Source organism: Procambarus clarkii, chromosome 56 (genome assembly GCF_040958095.1).
Source record: "Procambarus clarkii isolate CNS0578487 chromosome 56, FALCON_Pclarkii_2.0, whole genome shotgun sequence".
Taxonomy (NCBI): domain Eukaryota; kingdom Metazoa; phylum Arthropoda; class Malacostraca; order Decapoda; family Cambaridae; genus Procambarus; species Procambarus clarkii.
In genome coordinates this window covers 27435317-27452890 of record NC_091205.1, presented here as the reverse complement: position 1 = coordinate 27452890, position 17574 = coordinate 27435317, and the positions used below count along the sequence as shown (strand labels likewise).

The 17574-nt window shown below is 50.4% G+C and overlaps 1 protein-coding gene across 1 annotated transcript in view; it reads right to left on the bottom strand.

Moving 5' to 3' along the window:
- LOC123770899 (dynein axonemal heavy chain 10) overlaps positions 1-17574 on the bottom strand; it is a 64366-nt gene that overhangs the window by 13150 nt on the left and 33642 nt on the right. The window contains 10 exon segments of the mRNA XM_069305986.1: positions 10521-10634; positions 10998-11070; positions 11487-11602; positions 13301-13462; positions 14276-14640; positions 14850-15084; positions 15398-15610; positions 16546-16664; positions 16937-17099; positions 17439-17541. Coding sequence (XP_069162087.1) covers positions 10521-10634; positions 10998-11070; positions 11487-11602; positions 13301-13462; positions 14276-14640; positions 14850-15084; positions 15398-15610; positions 16546-16664; positions 16937-17099; positions 17439-17541 — 1663 coding nt within the window.

Below are 17574 nucleotides of genomic sequence, written 5' to 3'. Positions count from 1 at the left end.
AGCCAGGGACGTCATCAGGAAGACAACATAGCCTGCTAGGATGCTGCAGCCAGGGACGTCATCAGGAAGACAACATAGCCTGCTGGGAGGCTGCAGCCAGGGACGTCATCAGGAAGACAACATAGCCTGCTGGGAGGCTGCAGCCAGGGACGTCATCAGGAAGACAACATAGCCTGCTAGGATGCTGCAGCCAGGGACGTCATCAGGAAGACAACATAGCCTGCTGGGAGGCTGCAGCCAGGGACGTCATCAGGAAGACAACATAGCCTGCTGGGAGGCTGCAGCCAGGGACGTCATCAGGAAGACAACATAGCCTGCTAGGATGCTGCAGCCAGGGACGTCATCAGGAAGACAACATAGCCTGCTGGGAGGCTGCAGCCAGGGACGTCATCAGGAAGACAACATAGCCTGCTGGGAGGCTGCAGCCAGGGACGTCATCAGGAAGACAACATAGGCTGCTGGGAGGCTGCAGCCAGGGACGTCATCAGGAAGACAACATAGGATGCTGGGAGGCTGCAGCCAGGGACGTCCAGGAAGACAACATAGCCTGCTAGGATGCTGCAGCCAGGGACGTCATCAGGAAGACAACATAGCCTGCTAGGATGCTGCAGCCAGGGACGTCATCAGGAAGACAACATAGCCTGCTGGGAGGCTGCAGCCAGGGACGTCATCAGGAAGACAACATAGCCTGCTGGGAGGCTGCAGCCAGGGACGTCATCAGGAAGACAACATAGCCTGCTGGGAGGCTGCAGCCAGGGACGTCATCAGGAAGACAACATAGGCTGCTGGGAGGCTGCAGCCAGGGACGTCATCAGGAAGACAACATAGGCATGCTGGGAGGCTGCAGCCAGGGACGTCAGGAAGACAACATAGCCTGCTGGGAGGCTGCAGCCAGGGACGTCATCAGGAAGACAACATAGCCTGCTGGGAGGCTGCAGCCAGGGACGTCATCAGCAAGACAACATAGCCTGCTGGGAGGCTGCAGCCAGGGACGTCATCAGGAAGACAACATAGCCTGCTGGGAGGCTGCAGCCAGGGACGTCATCAGGAAGACAACATAGCCTGCTGGGAGGCTGCAGCCAGGGACGTCATCAGGAAGACAACATAGCCTGCTGGGAGGCTGCAGCCAGGGACGTCAGGAAGACAACATAGCCTGCTGGGAGGCTGCAGCCAGGGACGTCATCAGGAAGACAACATAGCCTGCTGGGAGGCTGCAGCCAGGGACGTCATCAGGAAGACAACATAGCCTGCTGGGAGGCTGCAGCCAGGGACGTCATCAGGAAGACAACATAGCCTGCTGGGAGGCTGCAGCCAGGGACGTCAGGAAGACAACATAGCCTGCTGGGAGGCTGCAGCCAGGGACGTCATCAGGAAGACAACATAGCCTGCTGGGAGGCTGCAGCCAGGGACGTCATCAGGAAGACAACATAGCCTGCTGGGAGGCTGCAGCCAGGGACGTCATCAGGAAGACAACATAGCCTGCTGGGAGGCTGCAGCCAGGGACGTCATCAGGAAGACAACATAGCCTGCTGGGAGGCTGCAGCCAGGGACGTCATCAGGAAGACAACATAGCCTGCTGGGAGGCTGCAGCCAGGGACGTCATCAGGAAGACAACATAGCCTGCTGGGAGGCTGCAGCCAGGGACGTCATCAGGAAGACAACATAGGATGCTGCAGCCAGGGACGTCAGGAAGACAACATAGCCTGCTGGGAGGCTGCAGCGAGGGACGTCAGGAAGACAACATAGCCTGCTAGGATGCTGCAGCCAGGGACGTCATCAGGAAGACAACATAGCCTGCTGGGAGGCTGCAGCCAGGGACGTCATCAGGAAGACAACATAGGATGCTGCAGCCAGGGACGTCAGGAAGACAACATAGCCTGCTGGGAGGCTGCAGCGAGGGACGTCAGGAAGACAACATAGCCTGCTGGGATGCTGCAGCCAGGGACGTCATCAGGAAGACAACATAGCCTGCTGGGAGGCTGCAGCCAGGGACGTCATCAGGAAGACAACATAGCCTGCTAGGATGCTGCAGCCAGGGACGTCATCAGGAAGACAACATAGCCTGCTGGGAGGCTGCAGCCAGGGACGTCAGGAAGACAACATAGCCTGCTGGGATGCTGCAGCCAGGGACGTCATCAGGAAGACAACATAGCCTGCTGGGAGGCTGCAGCCAGGGACGTCAGGAAGACAACATAGCCTGCTAGGATGCTGCAGCCAGGGACGTCATCAGGAAGACAACATAGCCTGCTGGGAGGCTGCAGCCAGGGACGTCAGGAAGACAACATAGCCTGCTAGGATGCTGCAGCCAGGGACGTCATCAGGAAGACAACATAGCCTGCTGGGAGGCTGCAGCCAGGGACGTCAGGAAGACAACATAGCCTGCTGGGATGCTGCAGCCAGGGACGTCAGGAAGACAACATAGCCTGCTGGGATGCTGCAGCCAGGGACGTCAGGAAGACAACATAGCCTGCTGGGATGCTGCAGCCAGGGACGTCAGGAAGACAACATAGCCTGCTGGGATGCTGCAGCCAGGGACGTCATCAGGAAGACAACATAGCCTGCTGGGAGGCTGCAGCCAGGGACGTCATCAGGAAGACAACATAGGCTGCTGGGAGGCTGCAGCCAGGGACGTCATCAGGAAGACAACATAGCCTGCTGGGAGGCTGCAGCCAGGGACGTCATCAGGAAGACAACATAGCCTGCTGGGAGGCTGCAGCCAGGGACGTCATCAGGAAGACAACATAGCCTGCTGGGAGGCTGCAGCCAGGGACGTCATCAGGAAGACAACATAGCCTGCTAGGATGCTGCAGCCAGGGACGTCATCAGGAAGACAACATAGCCTGCTAGGATGCTGCAGCCAGGGACGTCATCAGGAAGACAACATAGCCTGCTAGGATGCTGCAGCCAGGGACGTCATCAGGAAGACAACATAGCCTGCTGGGAGGCTGCAGCCAGGGACGTCAGGAAGACAACATAGCCTGCTAGGATGCTGCAGCCAGGGACGTCATCAGGAAGACAACATAGCCTGCTGGGAGGCTGCAGCCAGGGACGTCATCAGGAAGACAACATAGCCTGCTGGGAGGCTGCAGCCAGGGACGTCATCAGGAAGACAACATAGCCTGCTGGGAGGCTGCAGCCAGGGACGTCATCAGGAAGACAACATAGCCTGCTGGGAGGCTGCAGCCAGGGACGTCATCAGGAAGACAACATAGCCTGCTGGGAGGCTGCAGCCAGGGACGTCATCAGGAAGACAACATAGCCTGCTGGGAGGCTGCAGCCAGGGACGTCATCAGGAAGACAACATAGCCTGCTAGGATGCTGCAGCCAGGGACGTCATCAGGAAGACCAACATAGCCTGCTGGGAGGCTGCAGCCAGGGACGTCATCAGGAAGACAACATAGCCTGCTGGGAGGCTGCAGCCAGGGACGTCATCAGGAAGACAACATAGCCTGCTGGGAGGCTGCAGCCAGGGACGTCATCAGGAAGACAACATAGCCTGCTGGGAGGGCTGCAGCCAGGGACGTCATCAGGAAGACAACATAGCCTGCTGGGAGGCTGCAGCCAGGGACGTCATCAGGAAGACAACATAGCCTGCTGGGAGGCTGCAGCCAGGGACGTCATCAGGAAGACAACATAGCCTGCTGGGAGGCTGCAGCCAGGGACGTCATCAGGAAGACAACATAGCCTGCTGGGAGGCTGCAGCCAGGGACGTCATCAGGAAGACAACATAGCCTGCTGGGAGGCTGCAGCCAGGGACGTCATCAGGAAGACAACATAGCCTGCTGGGAGGCTGCAGCCAGGGACGTCATCAGGAAGACAACATAGCCTGCTGGGAGGCTGCAGCCAGGGACGTCATCAGGAAGACAACATAGCCTGCTAGGGAGGCTGCAGCCAGGGACGTCATCAGGAAGACAACATAGCCTGCTGGGAGGCTGCAGCCAGGGACGTCATCAGGAAGACAACATAGCCTGCTGGGAGGCTGCAGCCAGGGACGTCATCAGGAAGACAACATAGCCTGCTGGGAGGCTGCAGCCAGGGACGTCATCAGGAAGACAACATAGCCTGCTGGGAGGCTGCAGCCAGGGACGTCATCAGGAAGACAACATAGCCTGCTGGGAGGCTGCAGCCAGGGACGTCATCAGGAAGACAACATAGCCTGCTGGGAGGCTGCAGCCAGGGACGTCATCAGGAAGACAACATAGCCTGCTGGGAGGCTGCAGCCAGGGACGTCATCAGGAAGACAACATAGCCTGCTGGGAGGCTGCAGCCAGGGACGTCATCAGGAAGACAACATAGCCTGCTGGGAGGCTGCAGCCAGGGACGTCATCAGGAAGACAACATAGCCTGCTGGGAGGCTGCAGCCAGGGACGTCATCAGGAAGACAACATAGCCTGCTGGGAGGCTGCAGCCAGGGACGTCATCAGGAAGACAACATAGCCTGCTGGGAGGCTGCAGCCAGGGACGTCATCAGGAAGACAACATAGCCTGCTGGGAGGCTGCAGCCAGGGACGTCATCAGGAAGACAACATAGCCTGCTGGGAGGCTGCAGCCAGGGACGTCATCAGGAAGACAACATAGCCTGCTGGGAGGCTGCAGCCAGGGACGTCATCAGGAAGACAACATAGCCTGCTGGGAGGCTGCAGCCAGGGACGTCATCAGGAAGACAACATAGCCTGCTGGGAGGCTGCAGCCAGGGACGTCATCAGGAAGACAACATAGCCTGCTGGGAGGCTGCAGCCAGGGACGTCATCAGGAAGACAACATAGCCTGCTGGGAGGCTGCAGCCAGGGACGTCATCAGGAAGACAACATAGCCTGCTGGGATGCTGCAGCCAGGGACGTCATCAGGAAGACAACATAGCCTGCTGGGAGGCTGCAGCCAGGGACGTCATCAGGAAGACAACATAGCCTGCTGGGAGGCTGCAGCCAGGGACGTCATCAGGAAGACAACATAGCCTGCTGGGAGGCTGCAGCCAGGGACGTCATCAGGAAGACAACATAGCCTGCTGGGAGGCTGCAGCCAGGGACGTCATCAGGAAGACAACATAGCCTGCTGGGAGGCTGCAGCCAGGGACGTCATCAGGAAGACAACATAGGCCTGCTGGGAGGCTGCAGCCAGGGACGTCATCAGGAAGACAACATAGCCTGCTGGGAGGCTGCAGCCAGGGACGTCATCAGGAAGACAACATAGCCTGCTGGGAGGCTGCAGCCAGGGACGTCATCAGGAAGACAACATAGCCTGCTGGGAGGCTGCAGCCAGGGACGTCATCAGGAAGACAACATAGCCTGCTGGAGGCTGCAGCCAGGGACGTCATCAGGAAGACAACATAGCCTGCTGGGAGGCTGCAGCCAGGGACGTCATCAGGAAGACAACATAGCCTGCTGGGAGGCTGCAGCCAGGGACGTCATCAGGAAGACAACATAGCCTGCTGGGAGGCTGCAGCCAGGGACGTCATCAGGAAGACAACATAGCCTGCTGGGAGGCTGCAGCCAGGGACGTCATCAGGAAGACAACATAGCCTGCTGGGAGGCTGCAGCCAGGGACGTCATCAGGAAGACAACATAGCCTGCTGGGAGGCTGCAGCCAGGGACGTCATCAGGAAGACAACATAGCCTGCTGGGAGGCTGCAGGCCAGGGACGTCATCAGGAAGACAACATAGCCTGCTGGGAGGCTGCAGCCAGGGACGTCATCAGGAAGACAACATAGCCTGCTGGGAGGCTGCAGCCAGGGACGTCATCAGGAAGACAACATAGCCTGCTGGGAGGCTGCAGCCAGGGACGTCATCAGGAAGACAACATAGCCTGCTGGGAGGCTGCAGCCAGGGACGTCCATCAGGAAGACAACATAGCCTGCTGGGGGAGGCTGCAGCCAGGGACGTCATCAGGAAGACAACATAGCCTGCTGGGAGGCTGCAGCCAGGGACGTCATCAGGAAGACAACATAGCCTGCTGGAGGCTGCAGCCAGGGACGTCATCAGGAAGACAACATAGCCTGCTGGGAGGCTGCAGCCAGGGACGTCATCAGGAAGACAACATAGCCTGCTGGGAGGCTGCAGCCAGGGACGTCATCAGGAAGACAACATAGCCTGCTGGGAGGCTGCAGCCAGGGACGTCAGGAAGACAACATAGCCTGCTAGGATGCTGCAGCCAGGGACGTCATCAGGAAGACAACATAGCCTGCTGGGAGGCTGCAGCCAGGGACGTCAGGAAGACAACATAGCCTGCTAGGATGCTGCAGCCAGGGACGTCAGGAAGACAACATAGCCTGCTAGGATGCTGCAGCCAGGGACGTCATCAGGAAGACAACATAGGATGCTGCAGCCAGGGACGTCAGGAAGACAACATAGCCTGCTGGGAGGCTGCAGCCAGGGACGTCATCAGGAAGACAACATAGCCTGCTGGGAGGCTGCAGCCAGGGACGTCAGGAAGACAACATAGCCTGCTAGGATGCTGCAGCCAGGGACGTCATCAGGAAGACAACATAGCCTGCTGGGAGGCTGCAGCCAGGGACGTCATCAGGAAGACAACATAGCCTGCTGGGAGGCTGCAGCCAGGGACGTCATCAGGAAGACAACATAGCCTGCTGGGAGGCTGCAGCCAGGGACGTCATCAGGAAGACAACATAGCCTGCTGGGAGGCTGCAGCCAGGGACGTCATCAGGAAGACAACATAGCCTGCTGGGAGGCTGCAGCCAGGGACGTCATCAGGAAGACAACATAGCCTGCTGGGAGGCTGCAGCCAGGGACGTCATCAGGAAGACAACATAGCCTGCTGGGAGGCTGCAGCCAGGGACGTCATCAGGAAGACAACATAGCCTGCTGGGAGGCTGCAGCCAGGGACGTCATCAGGAAGACAACATAGCCTGCTGGGAGGCTGCAGCCAGGGACGTCATCAGGAAGACAACATAGCCTGCTGGGAGGCTGCAGCCAGGGACGTCATCAGGAAGACAACATAGCCTGCTGGGAGGCTGCAGCCAGGGACGTCATCAGGAAGACAACATAGCCTGCTGGGAGGCTGCAGCCAGGGACGTCATCAGGAAGACAACATAGCCTGCTGGGAGGCTGCAGCCAGGGACGTCATCAGGAAGACAACATAGCCTGCTGGGAGGCTGCAGCCAGGGACGTCATCAGGAAGACAACATAGCCTGCTGGGAGGCTGCAGCCAGGGACGTCATCAGGAAGACAACATAGCCTGCTGGGAGGCTGCAGCCAGGGACGTCATCAGGAAGACAACATAGCCTGCTGGGAGGCTGCAGCCAGGGACGTCATCAGGAAGACAACATAGCCTGCTGGGAGGCTGCAGCCAGGGACGTCATCAGGAAGACAACATAGGCTGCTGGGAGGCTGCAGCCAGGGACGTCATCAGGAAGACAACATAGCCTGCTGGGAGGCTGCAGCCAGGGACGTCAGGAAGACAACATAGCCTGCTGGGATGCTGCAGCCAGGGACGTCATCAGGAAGACAACATAGCCTGCTAGGATGCTGCAGCCAGGGACGTCATCAGGAAGACAACATAGCCTGCTGGGAGGCTGCAGCCAGGGACGTCATCAGGAAGACAACATAGCCTGCTGGGAGGCTGCAGCCAGGGACGTCATCAGGAAGACAACATAGCCTGCTGGGAGGCTGCAGCCAGGGACGTCATCAGGAAGACAACATAGCCTGCTGGGAGGCTGCAGCCAGGGACGTCATCAGGAAGACAACATAGCCTGCTGGGAGGCTGCAGCCAGGGACGTCATCAGGAAGACAACATAGCCTGCTGGGAGGCTGCAGCCAGGGACGTCATCAGGAAGACAACATAGCCTGCTGGGAGGCTGCAGCCAGGGACGTCATCAGGGAGACAACATAGCCTGCTGGGAGGCTGCAGCCAGGGACGTCATCAGGAAGACAACATAGCCTGCTGGGAGGCTGCAGCCAGGGACGTCAGGAAGACAACATAGCCTGCTGGGAGGCTGCAGCCAGGGACGTCATCAGGAAGACAACATAGCCTGCTGGGAGGCTGCAGCCAGGGACGTCATCAGGAAGACAACATAGCCTGCTGGGAGGCTGCAGCCAGGGACGTCATCAGGAAGACAACATAGCCTGCTGGGAGGCTGCAGCCAGGGACGTCATCAGGAAGACAACATAGCCTGCTGGGAGGCTGCAGCCAGGGACGTCATCAGGAAGACAACATAGCCTGCTGGGAGGCTGCAGCCAGGGACGTCATCAGGAAGACAACATAGCCTGCTGGGAGGCTGCAGCCAGGGACGTCATCAGGAAGACAACATAGCCTGCTGGGAGGCTGCAGCCAGGGACGTCATCAGGAAGACAACATAGCCTGCTGGGAGGCTGCAGCCAGGGACGTCATCAGGAAGACAACATAGCCTGCTGGGAGGCTGCAGCCAGGGACGTCATACGGAAGACAACATAGCCTGCTGGGAGGCTGCAGCCAGGGACGTCATCAGGAAGACAACATAGCCTGCTGGGAGGCTGCAGCCAGGGACGTCATACGGAAGACAACATAGCCTGCTGGGAGGCTGCAGCCAGGGACGTCATCAGGAAGACAACATAGCCTGCTGGGAGGCTGCAGCCAGGGACGTCATCAGGAAGACAACATAGCCTGCTGGGAGGCTGCAGCCAGGGACGTCATCAGGAAGACAACATAGCCTGCTGGGAGGCTGCAGCCAGGGACGTCATCAGGAAGACAACATAGCCTGCTAGGATGCTGCAGCCAGGGACGTCATCAGGAAGACAACATAGCCTGCTGGGAGGCTGCAGCCAGGGACGTCATCAGGAAGACAACATAGCCTGCTGGGAGGCTGCAGCCAGGGACGTCATCAGGAAGACAACATAGCCTGCTGGGAGGCTGCAGCCAGGGACGTCAGGAAGACAACATTGCCTGCTGGGATGCTGCAGCCAGGGACGTCATCAGGAAGACAACATAGCCTGCTAGGATGCTGCAGCCAGGGACGTCATCAGGAAGACAACATAGCCTGCTGGGAGGCTGCAGCCAGGGACGTCATCAGGAAGACAACATAGCCTGCTGGGAGGCTGCAGCCAGGGACGTCATCAGGAAGACAACATAGCCTGCTAGGATGCTGCAGCCAGGGACGTCATCAGGAAGACAACATAGCCTGCTGGGAGGCTGCAGCCAGGGACGTCAGGAAGACAACATAGCCTGCTAAGATGCTGCAGCCAGGGACGTCAGGAAGACAACATAGCCTGCTAGGATGCTGCAGCCAGGGACGTCAGGAAGACAACATAGCCTGCTAGGATGCTGCAGCCAGGGACGTCAGGAAGACAACATAGCCTGCTGGGAGGCTGCAGCCAGGGACGTCAGAAAGACAACATAGCCTGCTGGGAGGCTGCAGCCAGGGACGTCATCAGGAAGACAACATAGCCTGCTGGGAGGCTGCAGCCAGGGACGTCATTCGGAAGACAACATAGCCTGCTGGGAGGCTGCAGCCAGGGACGTCATCAGGAAGACAACATAGCCTGCTGGGAGGCTGCAGCCAGGGACGTCATCAGGAAGACAACATAGCCTGCTGGGAGGCTGCAGCCAGGGACGTCATCAGGAAGACAACATAGCCTGCTGGGAGGCTGCAGCCAGGGACGTCATCAGGAAGACAACATAGCCTGCTAGGATGCTGCAGCCAGGGACGTCATCAGGAAGACAACATAGCCTGCTGGGAGGCTGCAGCCAGGGACGTCATCAGGAAGACAACATAGCCTGCTGGGAGGCTGCAGCCAGGGACGTCATCAGGAAGACAACATAGCCTGCTGGGAGGCTGCAGCCAGGGACGTCAGGAAGACAACATAGCCTGCTGGGATGCTGCAGCCAGGGACGTCATCAGGAAGACAACATAGCCTGCTAGGATGCTGCAGCCAGGGACGTCATCAGGAAGACAACATAGCCTGCTGGGAGGCTGCAGCCAGGGACGTCATCAGGAAGACAACATAGCCTGCTGGGAGGCTGCAGCCAGGGACGTCATCAGGAAGACAACATAGCCTGCTAGGATGCTGCAGCCAGGGACGTCATCAGGAAGACAACATAGCCTGCTGGGAGGCTGCAGCCAGGGACGTCAGGAAGACAACATAGCCTGCTAAGATGCTGCAGCCAGGGACGTCAGGAAGACAACATAGCCTGCTAGGATGCTGCAGCCAGGGACGTCAGGAAGACAACATAGCCTGCTAGGATGCTGCAGCCAGGGACGTCAGGAAGACAACATAGCCTGCTGGGAGGCTGCAGCCAGGGACGTCAGAAAGACAACATAGGCTGCTAGGATGCCGCAGCCAGGGACGTCATCAGGAAGACAACATAGCCTGCTGGGAGGCTGCAGCCAGGGACGTCAGGAAGACAACATAGGCTGCTAGGATGCCGCAGCCAGGGACGTCATCAGGAAGACAACATAGCCTGCTGGGAGGCTGCAGCCAGGGACGTCAGGAAGACAACATAGGCTGCTAGGATGCCGCAGCCAGGGACGTCATCAGGAAGACAACATAGCCTGCTGGGAGGCTGCATCAAGAGACAGGAAGAAGACTGACCTGCTGGGATGCTGTTGCCATGGAGAGGAAGGTAAGTTTATAATAAGGAAGACCAGCATCTCTTGCGACGTCCATCAGTACACGAGGAAGATTGGCGCCTCTGCTTACATTTACCTGTAAACAAATTACAGGTTATTTATTAATTGAATATTCCCTATATCAACCTTACATTCCTTATATTAACCTGATATTCCATCCGTAACATCTGATGCTTACTATATAAAATATGATATTTCTTGTATCAAAATATTCTAACCTATTCTTTATGAGGCATTACAAAATATAGTTCAGCAACTAGCTCTAAGTTCATCTAATATCCCCATCTCAGAGGATGGTTAATCATGCATGGAGTCGGGAGAAAACACGAGATGAGAGCGTAGTCTACCAGTAAACTCTAAGTAGAGCACAAGAATATCTTCCAATATTCGCGAGTGTATGATATAACAGAAGTATAATCTGCACCTATGATAAACTCACCTGAATAACGTTAGTTATCCTGGATCTCCTTGCTTTCTGCTTCTTTGTATGATGGAGTATTGCCTTCGGCAGCCTGTGTGGAGGCAAGATAGAGCGTTGCCATAACTTTACAACAGCGGCTGCTCAAGATATTTCTGACCTGAGACTACATCTCATTGAAGCATTGTCGGATGAACTAACAAGATGCCCAAAACAAATGAAAAAATGTCTGAAAATCTTACTCAAAATGGAGGGAAACGACGAGACGTATAGGTGCATTACAACACTACATTACTGAAGCAGATATGGTATAGTTGCTATACCATATCAACTACATTACTGAAGTTGATATGGTATAGATGTAACTACAGTAAATGTAGTTACATCCTTTTTGTAACTTATCTCCGAGGGAAATTTAAGTGAAATATATATCATATAAAATTCCAGTAGCATTCATCAATATATCGTGATATTCACTCTGGTATATATAACAACGTAATGAAGACTTACGTGTTAGAGTTGGATTTCAGAGCGCCATCTGCCAGGGTTCTTCTAACAAGATCCGTCATGGCGTCCACCAGTAGGTCCTGCCGCAGGTGGCGCGCCAGTATTGCTCGCTGTGCTGCCTGCATCAACACGGCCCCACCACATTAGTCACATGTACAGAGGCTTGACACAGTAATAAAATCATGCAGGGAAATTGTTTACCTAACTTGACTCGTACAAAGATATCACATTAATGTGATGTATTAATGAGAAAATCAATGAGAAAAAAATAGGATCCTATAAAAATAGGATGTGATGTATCAGTGAGAAAAATTGGATCCGTTTTTTCCTATCTTGACTCATCTTTGCCATTCTCTGCTGACCCTGTTTGTCAGGAACTACCTCTAATAGACTGCTCTAAATGCCTATACAAGCTGTTCTAATGCAGGCGATGAGTCACAATAACGTGGCTAAAGTATGTTGACCAGACCACACACTTAAGAATGGTCCAGGACGGGCCGAAACGTCGTCGTCCCTTCACCTTCTAGTGTGTGGTCTGGTCAAGTTGTTCTAATCCCAATTTTCTCACATATCTATGGTATACTTTTCCCTGTTACAGTAATTCTAAATACAAAAAACACAGATTATTCGTCTCTGCTTCCCATAATGTTTACCAACCTGCACTGAAGGAAATTAATATATTGCATCTTTACAATACGGTTGGAAGTCAGTGTCAGTTATAGTGACATCATATACACAAGGACATACAGATATAAGAATATGATCTTATATGCTAGGGTTGGATTTCGTTATTACGTCTATTAAATTATTGGCACATACGAGGCTTCTCCAGTTTATATCCACTCACAATCATTAATTTATATGTCTAAACTGTACTTGAAACAATTCATCGATTTCTCGTCTATTATGTTATCCAGTAATTAGTTCCATAAATCAGCAACTCTGTTTCCAAACTTGGGCCTCTAGTCAACAAGGCTCAGGACCACCATCCAGTTACTTTAATAAAAATAACTAAATTTGTGTTAGTTTTGAAACTTTGTTGGCTTGAAATTATCTTGAAATGGATTTTATTTTGCCCTTCTGCTATATCTTTTAAGATTAACATTAATTTCATTCACCTGGACTCTAGGAGACTCGAACCACGGATCTCAAGCCTGTGAAGCAGAAGGTTTATCCACTCAGCTATGAGTAATCTTAATAAGGAAACATTTCAGAAGCAACTACTGTTGCTATACTGGAATTTTCAACTGTTTCAATGGATGTTGAAAATTTCAATTAAATGTTTATTTCTACGGAAGTCTACTAGCCTCTAAAGCATGTCTCTAAGAATGACAATTTATCAGCATTAATTATCTATGGCAATTTGGTTTGGTGTTGGGGCTGAGGTCTATCACCTGCACGAGGCTCAGTACGGCCGCCACAATAACTTTACTGACCAACCAGCAAAGTGTACTTTAACTTGAAACATAGATAGTTTACTTTAGTTTAAGGCTGTGTATCTACACCGAGCAGCAAGATTCTCCTCTCGCTGTATATAACAAAAGGTGTGGTTGTGTGTCTGACTACAAAACATGATGAAAACAATGACGTTATTACAATTTACCTGCTTAAGACTTCCTCTATTAATATATAATTTTTGTATCTATCCATTATCTATGAGAAGCTTTAGCAAGCATACAGGTACACGCTTGCCTTGTCTATTTAGGCTGCCAAACATATGTCCATACAAATACACGCGTTTCGCCTGAAGAATATTATCTAATTAAGAAATAATACAGAAATCTGCAGAACCTGAATAATTGCACAGAAGACCTTACTTGCTGGATAGGATCAGTGGCAGGAAAGACATCAGGCCAGGAGCAGGTGCCTCGTGCCAGCCACAACAGCAGGTTTGATTTTCCTGATTCCTCCAAGACTTCAAGTGGGGCTGGAAACAGGCTGCTGCATCTTTCACTCAGGTGAGTCAACACATAGGCACTCTTAATGATAGAGAGACGTACACTTTGATCAGTTATAATACAACTTAAAGATAATCCTTAAATTAGAAGATAATTTATTAGTTGTGAAGCCAGTATGACTACATAACACTTAAAAGGGTAATGAGAACAGGTAGCTAGAGTGTGAGGATTGAATGAAGTGGCTAACCACATGGGGTCTATTCAAAGATCGAATGCCATCCTTGAAGAGTAGCGGGACAGTCACTCTACTGACCAATACACTTGTTGTTTACTGCACACTAAGCACGAGCATTACAAAATATCATAAAAACGCGAAAAACCTCCTGTCTAAATAGCTTAGCCTCTCATACCCTCATGTCTCAAAAGAATTTTAATGGAAGGAATCGTTCCTCATCTTAGATAACATGTTCTCGTTAAAGCGCCTTTCTTTACGTAAGATATGGCTACCACTTACACAGAGTATGAAACGCTAAATGTCGTCTTGTACAATAATATAATCACTATAATCATATAATATAATCAATATTATGTACCATTCAGAAATGGGGTCTTCAAGCAGAGAGATCAACAGTTGCAGCATCATGGCAAACTCAGATAAAATTACAATCTTGAACATTCGATAATTTGAAACAAGCACCTAAAGTGAGAGGAAAATAAAAAGACAAATAAAATAGAACAAATAAAATAAACAAAAAATAATATAAAAATTATATTTTGAGTCCTCTTCTATGTTTGGAAACCTGATATAATATTTAATGTCCTTTCGAATGCTATATTACAAATGTGACATTTAAATTCTCAAATCCAATGAACAAAATAAGATTCAGACTTTACCCTTTTATCACATTGTTTAGGTAACCACCTTGGGATGGAATCTTCCGGTTCAGCATGCTCGTCTTGTGTGTCATCAGCATCATAATCACCTGTAAGAGATTCATCAAGGTCGTCCGTGGAGTCACGATGCCCTGACGTCTTCGTGAGATCCGGGATGCTGATATTATCCCACACTATTTCTTCTTCACTCAGCGGGACTAGGAATGCCCGAATGTAATCTTCATTCTCTTGTTTCATGTTCATCTTGGCTAAAGTAAAACAGGTAGCCACAATGAGCCGGTGTTGAAACTGTAGACGCATGTCCATCAGTTCAAAAACTGTATGTGTAACTACATTCATCATGTCCTCGTTTTTCTTTAAATATTCTGAAAAGTAGGAAAAAAAATAAAAGTAGTATATTTATTGTATTCAGAAAGTTTATAAGTTTAAGCAAAGTCTACGTTTGTTTTCGGTCTAGGGTAAAAGTAATATGATCAAAGCATACAAACTATTTTTGAAGCTAGAAAACAAAGAATCTTCTAATGCTGCTTGAAACACTAATCACTTCCCTCTCATTAATTAACCACCACTCTACCTTGGCTAGTCTTCCCCTCACTGTTCACTTGTTCCTGCGAGAGTTGTACCAGCTTAGAGGCGAGGCTCTCCTGCAGGAGGCTGAGAGGCAGAGCATAACATGAGCTGAGAGCAGACAACGTGTGAGTCATGTGGTAGAGCCGGGCAGCATACCTGGCCACATGCAAGTATCGCCCAGCAACAACATGCGTGAAATCCTTCACAGTACTCTGGTGCATATCCGATGTAGCTATAGCCTGTTAAAAGTAAACATTATAAGTTTATTGAATAATATCAGGGATTACATATGTAACATTAAAAGCAGCACTAAGATATTAAAATGTCAAGTAAACATAGCAGATGTGTGTGTACATCAAGAGGTGTATTCCGCTTCTCAGTGTATATACATTGAGGGTTTAATTTAGTGTCCTGAATGTAGTTCAAGAATAAAGTATGCTTGCTGGCTGGCCAGTAACCTCTGGTCGTGCATTAAGATCTCTCCAGAGGTTGATAAACTTTTAATCACATCTCCAAAGCATTTCAAATTGAACAAAAATCACACACACTTACATCATTTAAATTGTTTATTTGGTGCATGAAACCTGTTAGTTCATCTCTAGAGGTGAGGTTACTGGCGTGGATAAGAGCATGTATCAGGGCTGCTTCTCTCCTCTCCCTCTCCTTGCAGGACCCACTCACCGCCTCCAGCCCCCGCCTCACTTCCTCCTCATATCTGGGATCATGACTCTTTATCAGAGTCTCAATAAGTTGATGAACAATGCCCTGCATGGATTGGGAAATCAGCATATTATTACCTTATAAAGTTAAAAAACGCGCAATATGTTATTGAAGAACACAAAGTTCTGACAGCACTGTAATAATACCTAGAGTGTGATGATGATAAGCCACTTGACTACTTTGTGGTCAAGTGTGATCTTGATGAGTGTGGCAGTGGTCACAATTGACCACTGCCTTGTGGTCAATTGTGACATTGATGAATGTTTTATAGTTGACCTAGATTGCCATAATTATCATTCAGCTCCTGGAATTTGCATACAAATCCCTTAAAGTCATGATTAAATTCTCTTGTTATTTAAATGACAAATAATATAAAGAATAGTTTCCATTTATGTAAATAAAATAATTATTTGTGAGAGCATATCACCTATGCATGCATTTTTGGATTCTGGTATGTGTGACCATTGACTCTCTGGCCTGTGTGAGCTAATTCGATTTGAGATACATTCCAAAGTGTATGTTTAGTTTGCTAAGGGTGACTATTCTCTGTATCAAAGTCTTGACTACGATAACTAGTAAAACTAAGTAACTATAAACATTTAAATATTGTAACAAATGTGTAGAAGGTCTGGGGTTAAGATCCCAGACAGGCACCCACTTGTTAAATTTTTTAATGGTTTAATTACTGTATATTATATTATATTTTATATATATATATATTAGTAAACCATTAAAAATTGTAACAAGTGGGGGCCTGTCCGGGATCTTAACCCCAGATTATATATATAAAATATATGTAATTTATCCACTTGACCTGGTCAGAACAGCATTGGCCTTGCATCTTGCAAGGTCGTCATTCTATTCCCAATACCGGTTAGGCACTACTCATTCACTATCCTAATATCCCAGCTTCTCATCCTCATATCTCCACCATGTGTTATATTCTGAATTTATGGCTCCTAATAATTATCTTATCTTACCTTGTGGTCGAGCATTACATTGATGAGTGTGTGCTGAGAGCAGAGTTGGCAAGGGGCAGAGATGCAGTCATCCTCAAGAATGATTACCACCTTCTGTTGACTGCCCTCAGGTGTACACCCTAAGAAAACAATGCATACATTTGAATACATAAGATCTCTCTTTCACTTGACAACATATGTCTGATCAGAGGGCGGTGTAGATGGTAAAATATTATCTCTATCAATAATAGGGAATATCTCTTTTTAAAGTTAGAGGCCAGATACGGATTTGTTCATTAGAGGCCAGATGCTTAGGGCCTTGTCTCGCCTAACTTTCACATATGAAACATGGGTAGGAATGGGGAGTAAACATACGTAAGCAACACAAATTTTCTATACTTATACACAATACCTGTCAAGAGGTTGAACACACACTTGACAGCCGGTAGAGCTAAAGAGTGTTCGGCTCTTAGGTATAACACACCCTGTTCTTCTCTTAGTCGCTCTTTTAATTCCTGCATCCATGTGCCTTTATCCAATCTTACCCAAACACCTTCACTTATATATTCTTCAATCTGAATGATACAAAAAGGACATTATTAGTTACATAATACAGTAGAAGAGAGTTTACCGACAAAATTAGTGTAAAGATACACGAGACTGTCTCATACACATAACACGAGGCTAACTTTAACACATAAGGCTAGGTTCAACGCATACCAGCATAACATGATTCAAGCTCTGTTATATAACACACACTCTGTGTACAATAATGCTAAAGAGAAATAGATAAAACTGTTTATTAATCAAGAAAAATGTGGAAAAAATAGGATTATAACTATAAATATAAGTGAAGACAAAAACAATTGCAGTACTTCAAGTACAAACAACAATAATGAGTATAATAATCTCACAAGGTAGTGGGGGTCTTGTATTAGCAAGAGCGAGCTGTGGTTGAGATGGTAATCCACTGCCTCTCCAACCAACTCTTGCAGGTCTCTCACATGGGATTCCAATCTGCACGAAAATAAATTTGCGTTGTAGATATCT